Genomic DNA, 15,121 nt, shown 5'->3' on the forward strand with positions numbered 1-15,121 from the left:
TATTCCAAACCCGTAAGACTTTCATGTGACTAAAAGCCTAAATTAAATATTTTCATAATATAAAGCAATTGTTTTTTCAGAAAATATGGACTGAGCTGCTCAATTCAGTTTCTTTGTGAACTTTTTGATGTTAAAGTGGTAGTTGCGTAGACTGTCAATGGAGGGACAAAAATCTTTTAGATTTCATTAAAAAGATCTTAATTTATGTTTCGAAGACGAATGAAAGTCTTATGGGTTTGGAACGACATGAGGGTGAGTAACTTAATGACATCATTTTTGTTTTTGGGTGAACTAACCCTTTAAGTGTGGCCATACTTTTTAGGACCACTGCAATTATTATTAGTAGTAGCAGCAATAAAGAAGAATTAAAGACGTCAGCTTTACCTGTTCTCCTCTGATTTCCCCCCATTTTCACTTTTTCCTGGTTGGATCCGTGTTCTGACTATAGGTGTGAGCACTGAAGGATAGACCAGGCGGATTGCACCATTTTCAAGTGTGGGAAGTTCAAGGGTGGTACTGATGACAACAGACACAATATCTAGCGGTCCAATCTGTCCTGTGCTCACAATAAAAGTGCTCCTCTCCAGGTCCTCATCCAGCAACAGATGACCTGAAATGGAAAAAGTGCAACAATCTCTCAAAGACCTGAAAAATAATGTTGTTGGCATGCCAGGATTTTATCTAAAACGTTTCAAAACACACAATAATAATGTTCAATTTTCCGAATTTTTACAGAAAGACCCAAATTGAAATATTTGTACAGTATATTGATAGAAGGACCATTCAAGTGCAGGCACAGAGCCAACAGAGCTCTAAGCAATAATGAATGCTGCCCTCACACTTCACACTGTACAAGTACAAAGCACTAAAGAGAGAACGCAAGATTTATGAGAACACCAAATACACTTCTTTAGTGTGTGCTTGTGAATTGTGACAATAGAAAGAACTGCTTTTTCTTTATCTGGAATCAGTGTTTCAAGAGAACAGCAATAAAGATCAGTGGCGATGACGTGTCTTGTCATGCTTCTCTTAGCTTCTTAGCTTATATAACCTTTCAATAACTTCCATAATGAGGCAGTTTTCATAATGAAATGGACCAATATGTTAATCTTGTTAATGTAATATGCAAGTGTGTGTGGTTCTGGTAAACCTTACATTATGGGGACAAATTGTCCCCATAAGAAAGGCAATACCAGAAATCTTTGACCTTGTGGGGACATTTTTTGGTCCCCATGAGGAAAACAGCTTCTAAATCATACAGAATTATGTTTTTTGATAATGTAAAAATGCAGAAGGTTTTCTGTGAGGGTTATGTTTAGGTTTAGGGTAAGGGGATAGAATATACAGTTTGTACAGTATAAAAAAATTATGTTGTCTATAGAAAGTCACCATAAAACATGGAAACCCAACGTGTGTGTGTGTTCGTGTGTAAGCTTGCAGATTCCTTGCTGGAAAGAAGTAGTGATTGTGTGTGTCAGCTGAAGTGCACATGCAAGTCCAAATTTCTTCCTCACCTGAGGATCCTAGAGAGATGATTATTATTACAATTATTTTATCGTAAACAATGGTCCAATATTGAAGTTGGAATCCTAATGACATACAGTTTGTCAAGATTAAATAAGAATTTCATGTTAACAGCTTGGAGTGAATGTAAACAACAATGTGTGGGTTAAAGAATTATTGTTATAATTCTACGTTAATTCTTTTTCAGAGAGTTTTTCAGAATCAGAATGATTTTTTCCAGATGATGATGGATAAAAACATTGACAGCCAATCAGAATCTACCGGGCGTTAAAAAGCTCAAGCATTTAAAGCGGCAGAAGACATAAGCGTGCTTACAATACACAACGTTATCGTCAGTTGGTGTGGACGCTCATGTAGTTGTTATAGTTATATTTAGTTATCGTACTTGGTGTGAACTGGCTTTAAAACGCTCACCGTTGGAGCACTGCATCTCCAGACCTGTTCCTCCACAGCATCCCCACTCCTTGCTGTGACCACACTGTGTGTGCAGCGCTGATCCTGGGCAGCAGTCCAAACAGCAGTCCGCTCGGCTCTGGAGCTCCACACTGACCAGCCTGCCAGACACCACTGCCTCAAAACCCACCACCACCTCCTTCTCCCCCAGAGGATACACAAACACACCTGAGCAGGTGACGAGGACATTGTTTTATTTAAGTCTTTGTTTTCTTACCTTTTACATGTTCAGTGTGTTTGAATTGTTCTGTGGTACACTGTCAAGGCCATCTACAATTGTATCTTTAGGGATACAACAACATTTCACTGGGACAGTACCTTTAAAAGGGCAACTTTGTACCTTATAAACCCCTAAAAGGTGCCTTAATGTTCCCTTGAGGTGCTGCTATGAACTTGTATGGGTAAATAACGTACACAGATGTATCTATAATGGTCCTGCCCCAGTGACATGCTGTTGTACCTCTAAGTTTTGTACAAGAGTGTATGTGTGCATGATCTCTTACCCTCCACAGGTTCGGGGTCAGTATTCACATATGTCAGATGAGCGGTAATGCCCAGAGAGCAGCCGTTGGCACAGGAAGTGATGTGGGATGTCTTCAGCAAAAGTGGTGCCCATGTGGTTCGGTTTTTCAATCCTGGCATTTTCCTCAAGAGAACATTATCAGCTTAAGTTAATTATTCTTGTTAAGTGGATGTCAGCAACAAGATCCCTTAAGAATATTAAACATGATAATTAATACACTTCATTTAATTAAAATGTTGACTTTGGTAATCATGACAGCGTAGCACTTTATTTTACAGCCCAGTTCCCCGTGTACATACTATGTACTTATTACAGTAATTACAATAACTGGGTAATAACTAGGTACTAACCCTGAACCTACACCTTAACTTAACCCCTGTATTTACCTGTATTTACATGTAAGTACTGTAAAATAAAATGTAACCCATAACAGTATTACAGTGAAGCCACTCATTACTACCTGCCATAGAAAAGAAAGGTCCATAAAAATAGGGCCCAATGTACTTTATGAAAAAGTACATGGAATTATGGATATGGAATTTTCCATTGGTGTTTACCCCTATTTTGTTGTGTTTTAAACTTAACAGATACTGTCCTGGCAGAAAATGACCAATACCTTTTACATTTTCATTACTTGAAATACAATAAATATTAACTGAAATAAAATAAGTATAAAAGACATAAAATTATTTTCTTTCAGCTAGTTGCCAAGGCAACATTTCTCACTTTTGTTTAGTAAAGGTTAAAGTACTCAAATTAATACAATTAAATAAACTAAAACCTAAAACTTAATAAAAATGTATAGGCATATTTAAAAAAAATATATAAGCTAATAAAAATGACAAAAACAACAAAATTACTAAAACTTTCAAATGAAAACAGAAAATGTAAAAACATCTAATCATTTAATACAATTAGCATTTAATCTAATTCGATCAAAAGTCTAACTATTTATTTAAAAAATAACAAAAACTATAAAAGTATTCAGTATAAATGATTGTTAATTCAGATAACTCTGTTTACAGCAAAACCACTAGTGTTAGACACAGTAGATGTAATGGGTGGTAAACAGAGACTGATTATAAACGTTCTAAACCAAATCTACACAACATATCAGAGGCAGTAGCAGCAAATTTCCATTGGATTATTTGCTTCAGCAACCATGAAACATTTTAAGAGCAGACACAAGCTCTCCTTCACACTACTGGCTGTCCCCACCCCACATGATGCCTGGCAACCGGACGCCTCTCATCCTGTCACAGTGGGAATGTACGTGTCAATCATTAACAGACTGGTCAATAGTGCTCCTGCACATGCATACAAACGTAATGCTCGAGTCAACAGCCTGCTGTCTCTGCACAGGTACAGATGCTAATGTTTAGATGGAGTTTGGTGAATAAGGAGACAGAGGATCTGAAATCTTTCAAAACCATTCCCCCGATGACACCTAAACCCTGACAGATGTCTTATTCAGTCTAATTACTATTATCATGTTCTGCCCAATGATCAATCTAAAGGGGGAGATAAATATTGAGGATGTAGAATCCACATAGTGGTGTTTGTTCAGTGTCTCACAGGTGCTCCTTGAAAACACCTGCCATCTGGACACTGGTCCACTTACTGGGATTTACTGTGCCGTGATTAAATGTCAAGCACACACGAATACAATCATCACAATAGTGAGTGTTTGCTGGTAAATTGCTCTTATTAACATTGAAGATTCACTTTTGACTTGGTGACTAATGTCTTGCAACTAAATGCGTTGTATTTTTTACAACATTGTTGCATACAACAATATTTCTAAAAGCATTTAGATAAATTATTTGTATAGTTCTTTTTTTTTTTTTAAGAATAACTTTTACACGGTGATTTACAGTGTCTTACAGGTGTCAAGCACATGGAACAATGCCACCACAAAGAAAATTACGGAGAGAACCTTAATATGCAAGATGGATTGCTGAGTAAACCATAGGTCGATGCAAAGTGAAAGGCAACAGAGCAAATGAAGGTGGGAAGATTTGATTTTCATGAACTGGTCTGGGAAGTTTTATAGTGATCATCTAACTGCACAATGCTGTACTATTTTATAGTTACATGGACCTGATGGAGTCAGAGTTCATTTTTTTCTAATTACACAAAGAAACAAAGTTCAAAGTTGACAGTTTAAATCAGAGCAGTTCAACTCTGCTTGCATTTATAAGATGACAGAGAAAATATCATCAGAAAACTAGATAGAATAGATGTGGTTCACATATAATATCTGAACCACACTGAACATATATACTGTAGTGTACATACATACATAAACAGTCTGTTGATGCAACAAAAGTAAACTAAACATATCTTGCAACTAAATTGTATTTTGGAAAACATTGTTGCACTTTCTAGTATTTTTTTTAAATGAAATTAAGTGAAATTTGTACAGAGAAAAGAAATGTGATTTCAAGCTTTAGAGCTTTACCAATACAGAAATAAGGAAAGGGACATATAATTAAATTATATAAAATAAAACAATGAAATAAAAGATTAGAGGAAGTTGATCAAATTAATTTTCAAGTTTGTATCATCTGAGGGAATAGACCACTGAATCATTCAGAATATGCTTAGCCAATATTAAATAGCTGATAATCGGTAACAAAACAATTCAAATCTTGACGACAAAAGTAAAGTTTACACAAATGTATTAAAAAAAAACTATAATAGACATGCACTTATCATTTGAGCGAGTTAATTTCATAACACCAGAGTCCGTATGATTAATAACAAATAATACAAATTACATCGACAGAACTGTTTTGGTATGTTTTGAAAAGGATAAAATTATGCACTTTAGGTACACGTCGAGTTTTGACTTACTTGATGAGCTGCTCCCAGATTTTTTCCCGGTTTGCTGTGATTCGGACGGTGACGTGTTACAGGTCTCTCTCCATCTCTCCATCACGCTCTGGGCGGAGAGACTCGAGCGCGAGCACACTTCACTACAGCTCGCGTTCACGCACGCGCAGGGAAACAAGGACTAATGCATCTTAACAGGTTTCTATGATTTACATCTGTCATTTTGTACCGAGCTTTGCGTCGTGTGAAATAAACAGTTCTGCTTGCAGGGTCTACATTATGGGCCTCTGACACTCCAAACTTTTTATCTTATCAGTGTATCGGCTGAAAATGAGGTCACAACTCACAAACACTAATGTAATTTTTTACTAGGACAATACCACAGTAAACTAAGGTTTCAACCAAAAGTCCAAATTCACAAGTATACGTCCAAACAGCCTGCACTTCAAACTGCTCATAACACATAAAATATTAGAAATGATGTAGGCTACTCTAAAGCCTATTCGGATTCATTGTTAAATGGCCATAATTATCTAACTCGGAGTGTCCTTTACACAAGTCCCTTTAAGTGCAAATAGCCCGTCTTGTTTTTATTTAAATTTTTCTTTATCTGTATTTGTAGCTTGAATAGGCATATTTCACTGCATCAGCAAATACTGCTGCATGCTGAATTGTTGTGCATTTAGATAATAAACTTTGATTTGACACATTTATTGATCAGGCTCTAGTGCTCTATAAAGTGAAATTGCGTTGCTTATTTGGTTTGAACTTAAAAGATCCACCAGAGGGAGACATGAGAGCTCTCGTAAAAAAAAAAGAAAAAGTAAAGAAAAAAGAAATAACAAAAGAAAAGAAAAACTTAAATCTGTTAATAGTCATGTTAAAACATTGCCATCAGAATGACTGGTCTTGACTCACATTAAGACCAGGCACGAGGCATCCAAAACCAGAATATTATATTTAATAATTTAAAATAACCTAACGTTAGTTCGAATGTTCAGCACCATGGACAGTTCTATTATATTTTGTGACACATTTTGCCGTGCGAGTTTTGAGAATTACTATTATAATTATTAATGCTTCAGCAATATAAAACTTATTTTTTACCATGTACCATGCACATAAAGTACATTTTTATTATTTCAATAAAATAAAACATCTATTGTGGATGACAGGTCAGACATGATGACGAACAGACAGAATAACGAAAAAAAAAATCTGTTTTATATATATATAGTGTGAATGCATTTAATAGGTTCGAAATATCAACTATGCAATGTATTAATCCAGATAAGCAAATTTAATTTAGGCCACAATACAAACAGCACAAAAATGTCTTCAGGGCCCATGGAGTCAAACTTTAAACCACTTTCTCATACTCTGAACTGAAAGAGAGACTGAGCTCCATAAGATTAGTAGTCCTGTAAATTGCAATAGCAGTAAACAACTTTGTCATCAAACTTGTTGGATGCTGACAATTTTATTGGACAGTTTTACTGGAGTTTTTATTACACAGAAGAATTTGTGTTTGTGTCTAGAGGAGGTTGTGGTTTGATAGTAGGCAGAGGTTTGTATCTGTTAAGCGACTCTGACTCTGACTTAGAGACTCTGTAATCTCTGATGAAGCAGGTGGAAAATAAGTTTGCCCCTTTTCAGTCATAAAGGTGGCCTGACCTGTCAGGCTGCTGGGTGAACTTCGAATATAGTTTACATCTTGTCTTGGGGTGTCCCTTAGATTTTTTAGGTCTGGCTGGTTTGTTTCTAATGGACTTCTGGGAAGTTTTCTCACTGACACTTCTAAACTGCTGCACGATTGTTCAGAATTTTGCAAGCTTTTAAACAAATGTTTTCTGGGACCTCTTGATGATTTGGCCTGATGCCTGATCATTTGATCAACTTGAGCAGACACTCTGTTCAAGGTCTCTTGACGATATTCCAAAGATATTTTAGTCTTTGGTGAGAAGGCTGTTTCATTCTTGTTCAGTGTTCTGTGCCAGTCTGTGATACTCTTCTGGTTTGAGTCTTGTGGTAATGCCCGTCGTCTTCCTTTTGCAGATATTGGGCGTGCCAGGGGTGCTCGCTCTGCCCATTCCTCCTGAACACAGGTGGCACTGTAGTCTTGGACACGCTCTAAAAAACTGTCTCCCATTAGCCTGTGTATATAAAATGTAAGATTGATTCTTATAACTCATATGTGACCCTGGATCACAAAACCAGTCTTATGTTGCACGGGTATATTTGTGGCAATAGCCAACAAAACATTGTATGGGTCAAAATTATAGATTTTTCTTTTATGCCAAAAATCATTTGGATATTAAGTAAAGATCATGTTCCATGAAGATATTTTGTAAATGTCCCACCTTAAATATATAAAACATTTATTTTTGTGAATGGATGCAGCACTATTGCCAATAAAAATGGACAACTTTAAAGGCGATTTTCTCAATATTTCGATTTTTCTGTATCCTCAGATTCCAGATTTGCAAATATGTTGTATCTCGGCCAAATATTGTCCTATCCTAACAAACCATACATCAATGGAAAGATTATGTATTCAGCTTTCAGATGATGTATAAATCTCAATTTAATAAAACTTACCCATAAGACTGGTTTTGTGGTCCAGGGTCACATAGGCCTATGTAGTAAACAGATTAAGGAAATATTTCAGATCAATGAATTTTGCTTTTAACAGCATTTAATTTAAATGAAAAACTTTTACAAATAAATGGTAAATGGACTGCATTTATATAGCGCTTTCACAGACCCAATGGCCACCAAAGCGCTTTACAATATTGCCTCACGTTCACCCATTCACTCACTCATTCATACACCGACGGCGGTGTCAGCCATGCAAGGCGATCCAGCTCGTCGGGAGCAGCTGGGGTTAGGTGTCTTGCTCAAGGACACCTCGACACTTGGTCAGGTGGAACCGGGGATTGAACCACCAACCTTCCGGTTTGTAGACAATCTACATGAACCACTGAGCCACTGCCGCCCCACCACTGAGCCACTGCCAATAAGAATGATACACACGGGATATTCAAAGACACAAAATAAGGCTGATACAACAATGATTTCAAGAGTGTAGTTTTTCCATAATAGCATAAATGCCCTGTGGATATATATATATATATATATATATATATATACAGTGTATATATATATAAATCATTTACTTGAGAAGCAAAATTACACAAAAAGTCTTGTATTTTGTCTACGTATCACGATTGAGTGACAAAAAAACAAGAAAAAAATCTGCTAATGGGTAAGAAAAATACTTGTTTTCCCTTTAAATTAAGTTTATTATTCTAACCAACTGGCAGATATTTTTAATTGTTTTAAAGGAACACTCCACCGTTTTTTGAAATAGAGCTTATTCACCTTCTTTCCTACATTTAGATAGGTGGGCAAATGCATTTTTGTCTCAGTGCATGCATTGTTTTAGTTTGACAGGGTTGGCGCTAGCTTAGCTTAGCATAATGAATGGAATCCTTTGTTGCCAGCTAGCATGTCCTGAGTAAAAGTGATATAAAAAATAAAAAAACCCACCTAATTACTTCTTGTGGCCTGCGTATTCACAACAAGTACAAATAGCGATGCAGATTAACACTAGGCGATTTCCTAGGCAGATATTGACTTATATATTAAGGACTATATTAGGGGGAAGCACAGGCGAAGCACTGCTACTTGGGCGTGATATCTCTGCGCCCAAGTAGCAGTGCTTCACCTGTGCTTCCCCCTAATATAGTCCCAAGTCAAACTAAAACAATGCATGCACTGAGACAAAAATGCATTTGCCCACCTATCTAAATGAAAGAAGGTGAATAAGCCCTATTTCAAAAAACTAAATATAACTGAATGATTCACGAGAATGTTCTCACCTTTACCTCGATGTGTATCCTTAACCAAATAACGTTATCTTCAGTTGGAAAGAAGGTTACACTGTTGAATCACAAAATGTAGACTAACCTGGAGATAGCTAACGTTAGGCCTAACGTTACTCTGTTGTAGATATTTGTGTATATTTGTATGTGTAATTTGGCGTGTTTTTACAGTCTATGGTACGAACTGATAAGCATGAACTGAACTTTCTGGATTGCCTAGCAACATAAACTGCTCCGACCTATTTTTCTTTTGACGTCTTTCTGACGTTTCTCTCATAACAGCTAATGGTAGCCTAACTATTTATAACTTATCTTATAAGGGCTGTGTAACATCAGACAGTGAGTAATAAATAATATTAAACAATTAACCTTTCTGAAAATCTTTCACACGAATTTTAAACAGTAATATAACACAATTTTCATTTAAATCATGGTTTGGCTAAATAAATCGCGAGCTCTCGACTTCCAACCCTCACGAAATTAACGTTACAGTCTCTGTGGAAACTGGTATTACAGCGCGCCTGCGCTTATGATCTTGTGAAGTCACGAAATTAAGCCTTATTCCCTCAAACATGGTCTAAAATATTGAATTATATCAGGACTAACATTGTAATAACATTTACTTTAAAGAGTAGCCTATGTTTTTACAGTTTATCTTCCCACTGCCATTTTGGTGCTGTTCAAAGGGAATGTGTTGATGGCCTGATTTATTGATTCGAGAAAGTGAAATCAGGTAAACCTAAATTAATTGGTTGAATTTTTTTATTATTATTATTATTATATATATTTTTTGAAATAGGAGGTTCCTGGAGTTTACATGTTACTCTGTTAGAAGGTAAAATCACTTAAAAACAGATTATATGAAATCAAATCAAACTTATGGTTTGGCAATATAATCGTCATAGTCCGGTAGAAGGCGCTGTTGACATAGGATATTATCCTAACCTGTGAGCCCAAGGAACTCTCCCCTTCAAAGTTGGCGATTGCGGATGGTCCCACATATGGATTGTCAGCGTTTTGCCTATGCCACCTATCATGATTATAAAGGTAATACTCTGCTTTCTCATAGGTTGTGTGATGTTTACTCTTTTTTTCTCCTTTGCATATCCTACCAATTTGTTTGTGTTGTCACTGTCAGCATTTCACATATTCTCTCAGAAAAACATATCAATGGCAATTTTAAATTACAAAAATAAGTTACAGGGGTTGGACAATGAAACTGGAACACTTAGTTTAGGACCACAATCCTTTTGGTAATAAATGTAGGTAAGGCCTACCTTTGCGGCCAATACAGCAACACTTTGTCTTGACTTTTGGGAATGACAAATACAAGTCCTTCACAGTGGCCAGAGGGATTTTGAGCCATTCCTCTTCGAGAACAGTGAACAGGTCACTATGTGATGCTGGTGGATGATACGTTTTCTGACTTGCTCCTCCAGTGGTTTAACATTTTTTAGATCTGGTGACTGTGCAGGCCATGATGTTCAACTTCACTTTCATGTTCATCAAACCATTCTGTCACAAGTCTTGCTGTGTGTATTGGTGCATTATCATTCTGATACACAGCACCCCCATCAGGGTACAATGTTTGAACCATTAGGTGCACATGATCCTCCAAAATGGTTTGGTAGTCCTTTGCCCATAGTCCTGTGCTCATCAAGCACAGTAAGGGATGCCATGATATTGCAGCCCAAACCATCACTGATCCACCCCGTGCTTCACTCTGGGCAGCAACAGTCCGGGTGTTAAGCCTCTTTGGGGCTTCTCCACACCGTAACTCCCACAGATGAGGGAAAGGACTCATCAGAGAACAATACATTTATCACATTATCCACAGCCCAAGATTTGCACTGTTGGCACCAATGAAACTGACATTTGGCATTGGCACAAGTGACCATAGGTTTGGCTATAGCAGCCCGACCATGAATATTGACTTCGTGGAGCTCCCGACGAACAGTTTTGGTGGAAACAGGAGAGTCATTTAATTCTGCAGTGAGTTGGGCAGCTGTGGTTTTATGTTTTTTGGATAGAATCCGGGTTAGCACCTGGACATTCCTTTCAGACATCTTCCTGTTGCGTCATCAGTTACTCTTGTTGGATGTGATTCGTCCTGTGCGGTAGCATAAGGCCACTCTGTATTTTTTTTCCATTTTTAGGAAACACTTGCTTAAATTGTTTTAACATCATCGCTTCAGTCCGACCATACAACTTTGGCATTTTAGCATACATTTATCTACTTTACATTATTATTTACTGATAAATGGATCAATGCAAACCTAATAGACCTAACACCAAACTGTCTTGAATTAAGTCTCAAAGGCACAAAAAGGTTTACAGACTTATAGGGTGTGTTCACACTTTGCAGGTTTGGTTTGATTAAAACAAACCCTGGTGTTTTTTTGCAGTCCGAGTCCGAGCATGAATGTTCCTGGTGCCCCCCGTTGGTGCGGTTTCACACTCAACTTGATTCTATCAAACCCCGGGAAGGGTTCCACCAGCCGTTCGTAACTCCTTTCTTAAATTGGAACGTAAAGTCCACACTAGAGGCTTAGTTACTAGCTAGTTTGTAACTAAATCTGTACTTTATTCCATTGCACCATTTGTTCTTAAGGCCGAACGTAGCTAGTAGGCCGTATGCACTCTGTAAAATAATGCACAGTCGCACAATATGGTGTTTACCCTCAATGATCCAATAGCAGCCTTCAAATACGTGAGCAGAAGTTGTTGAAATGCTGTCAATTTCAGTTTATCCTTTATTCTAACTTATTTTGCCTCATGTAACTAATGGTGTTTTTATATGTACTGTAAATAGTATTCAGAAACTGTGTTTGTAACTAAATTATTGAGGCTAAATAAATACAGATTTCCAGAAATGCGATTTGAATAGGATATATGGTTGTAGCTTGAAACGTATTTGTAATCGAATTTCATGTGATTTTTTTGTTTTTTGTTTTTCACACTAGTTAAATCTGATCGGATTTCAACCGGATGTGCTCAGATATCGGATTTGGACTGACAGTCTGAATGTAGCCTTAGACCACCTCCTCCAGGTAGTCTTGGGTTCGGTACCTCAGTGCGCTCCCAGGTCCGGATGACAGCTTTCACATTCGCGGTACCTCAGTGCGCTCCCAGGTCCGGATGACAGCTTTCACATTGGCAATTTTTTATGCGAACAGTGACCTGTTCCGAACTAAACTGTCAGTGTGAAAACACCCTCAGAGCGGTTCATTTGAGTGTGAATGCTGCCATCCGAACCCTGATGTGGTTAGAATGAAACATGAACGCAACACGGACCAAAGACTTGTAAACAAACCAAAAACAGTACATGATGTCATAAGACGCGACCCTAAAAAGGACAGAATGCTCTAGCATAGGCCTACCTGTTGTTTCCCGTCATAGTCGCGATGTTGCCCATCACAGTTCAGTACAGGCATCAGAACCGCGGGATTCCTGCCGCTGTTTTGACTCTTTTACATTTTTTATAAGCTCTTCAAAAGTTCTCAGCTCCATCATATACCATCATATGTACGCATATGCAGCGAGAGCATTTAGCCCAGCACACAGCATTGTTTTATGTTCGACAAGTTCCGTCGCCAAATATGTCATAAAATGAGGGTTTCTTTGTTTTGTATCTTTAGGTTTGGTGTTAAAAATCACAGTGTGAATGCTAAGCAAATCTAAGCAACTCAATTTTGAATTTTCTTTTTTGGTCCAGACCAAAAGAACCAAGAAAACTGAACCACAAGTGTGAGCACCCTTAAAGATTATTGTGAAAATTATAATTTTTTTGTTTTGTTTTTTTGCAGAAAACAACTTGACTAACATTATAACCTTAGTGGGAAAATCAACTAATACAGACAGATGTCTTCCTCACTGAGGTTGTGTTCTGAAAGAGCTTGGTAAGTGAGCTAATGGGGTCGTGCATGTCACGCAGAAAACGCTCTCTGGGAAAAAAATGCTCAAACTGAAATGTTAGGAGCTGATTTTTTTTCAGCCCACTGACCCACTTTTCAATTGTTCTCTGCACCAGACAATAGAGACAAATGGTTTCATAAGTAGTACACAATACCTGTGTGTTATTCAACATTACGGTTGTTCAGGACTGTGAAGGGATTGTTTGGGTGTATTTTATGTGTGTGTGTGTGTGTGTGTGTGTGTGTGTGTGCCATGTCTTTATGTAACCTCCCTGTATTGTCCCCTGTACTATTGAAAAAGCCGACAACTTCTCACACACACACACAAACTCAAGTTGCCCTCTCATTGGCTCCAATTGTGCGTCAGACCCCAAGGCTGTGACGACATGAGTGGTTTCACTGATCCATGGCTCAACCAATGACACACGCGAAGCTCATCCTTACAGCAGAATGAGAGAATGAGTACCAGTCTGTGAAAGATTCAACTCACACCCCAACTAGAGCTTAATTGCATAAGGACTGTGTTGTGACAACAGCAGAAGATTGTCCCACAGATTTCTTTCAAAGAAATGTTCTGGGTTAAATGCAAGTAAATATTTTACATGCTGTCAGTTACCACAGAAAACAACTTCAATTTGTCCCTCAGTTTGTTAAGACAAAGAAAATCTGTTTACACTCATGTTCTTGCAGTATACTATACAAAAGTTTGAAGTATAACAAATTGTTGCTCACCAAGGCTGCATTCATTTGATCTAAAATGCAGTCTGAACAGTAACATTGTCAGATATAAGTTTATTATTGTTTTCTATTTTAATATATTTAAAAATGTAATTTATTCCTGTGATAGCACAATTACATTTTGGGAAGCCATTACACCTGGCTGGATCCTTAAGAAATCATTCTTAATATTTAAATTCAAATTTTAGTTTGTTTTCAGGATTATTTGATGAATAAAAGGTTCAAAAGAACAGCATTTACAGTTTTTTTTTTTTTTTTACAATCATCACGACACATTTCTTAATACTTCTGTCACTTTTTCAAAACTCTTCACACAGTTCTCTTTACCAACTTCCAGCTTGACACAGACGTTGATTTTACATTCAAAATGCATGTCTCAAATCAAGTCAATTTCAATCTCAAATTAACTGCTGTGCCAAACTAAAAGTTGGTAAGGAGAAACTGTAATCGAATTTGTCTTTGCTGAATACATTTATATATTTGGGGTAAATCACTGTACCAGTATGTTAAAATTCACTTTAATCTACAACTTCAATGTTATACCTTTTAAGTCTACACTATTGCGATAAAATGTCTCAATAACTTTGTGCTTTTTTAATCCAATATTTTGACTCCTACCATGTAAAGCCGGTAAACATCTGCACTGAAACAGGCAAGGAAACCAGAACAGGACATAACAATCCATAAAGGGCTGTTTACAACTAGCAAATTTCATCCAGAATCTGCTTTTCACATACTATAACCGATAAAAGAATGTGTTTATAGACCTTTACAATTCAAATACACATTTTCTGTTAGAAATAATATTACTGTGTTAACAAAATTTGAGTGTCACATTTGTGTTTGTAAACCTAATGCGTTGACCTCCACTATATATAAGTGCATTACTTTAGACATAACTTTTGTGTTTTTCACACACTAAGGGAAAATTCGAAACTATTTTCTGTGGTAAACAATGGCATGCCATGTATCTTGAAAAGCTTAACCCAGAACTTTGCTTTGAAATCTTTAGTCTTTGTGATCACACTGTTTCTCTCTAACCGAACACTGTAGAATTGGATCCTCACATGCTCTCTACCGAACTTTTCCTTGAATCCCTCTTTTGCCTTTAGCGCTGTGATCAGCATCTTGTTCGTGGAGGAGATTGGCGGAGCACCACAAAGTGGACAACAGAAACTGGAGGGAGCGGAGGGCAGATTAATCAGGGAACATCAAAGAGAGCGACAGGGCGAAGGGAGGGAATGGGGCAA

At 37.2% G+C, this 15,121-nt stretch overlaps 1 protein-coding gene across 2 annotated transcripts in view; it reads right to left on the reverse strand.

The window, feature by feature from the left end:
• The window catches only part of vwa5b2 (von Willebrand factor A domain containing 5B2), a 25,585-nt gene extending 20,149 nt beyond the window's left edge, over positions 1–5,436 (reverse strand). For both annotated transcript variants that reach the window (XM_082173454.1, XM_082173453.1), the window contains exons 1-4: positions 5,357–5,436; positions 2,481–2,623; positions 1,939–2,145; positions 385–610 (exon numbers count right to left, since the gene is read on the reverse strand). In XM_082173454.1, the coding sequence (XP_082029580.1) occupies positions 385–610; positions 1,939–2,145; positions 2,481–2,619 (572 nt within the window). In that variant the 5' untranslated portion in view covers positions 2,620–2,623; positions 5,357–5,436. The remainder of the gene's footprint in view (positions 1–384; positions 611–1,938; positions 2,146–2,480; positions 2,624–5,356) is intronic.
• Positions 5,437–15,121: the final 9,685 nt, after the last annotated feature.

Source organism: Leuciscus leuciscus (assembly GCF_965113295.1).
Source record: "Leuciscus leuciscus genome assembly, chromosome: 6".
In the NCBI taxonomy this organism is placed as follows: Eukaryota; Metazoa; Chordata; class Actinopteri; order Cypriniformes; family Leuciscidae; genus Leuciscus; species Leuciscus leuciscus.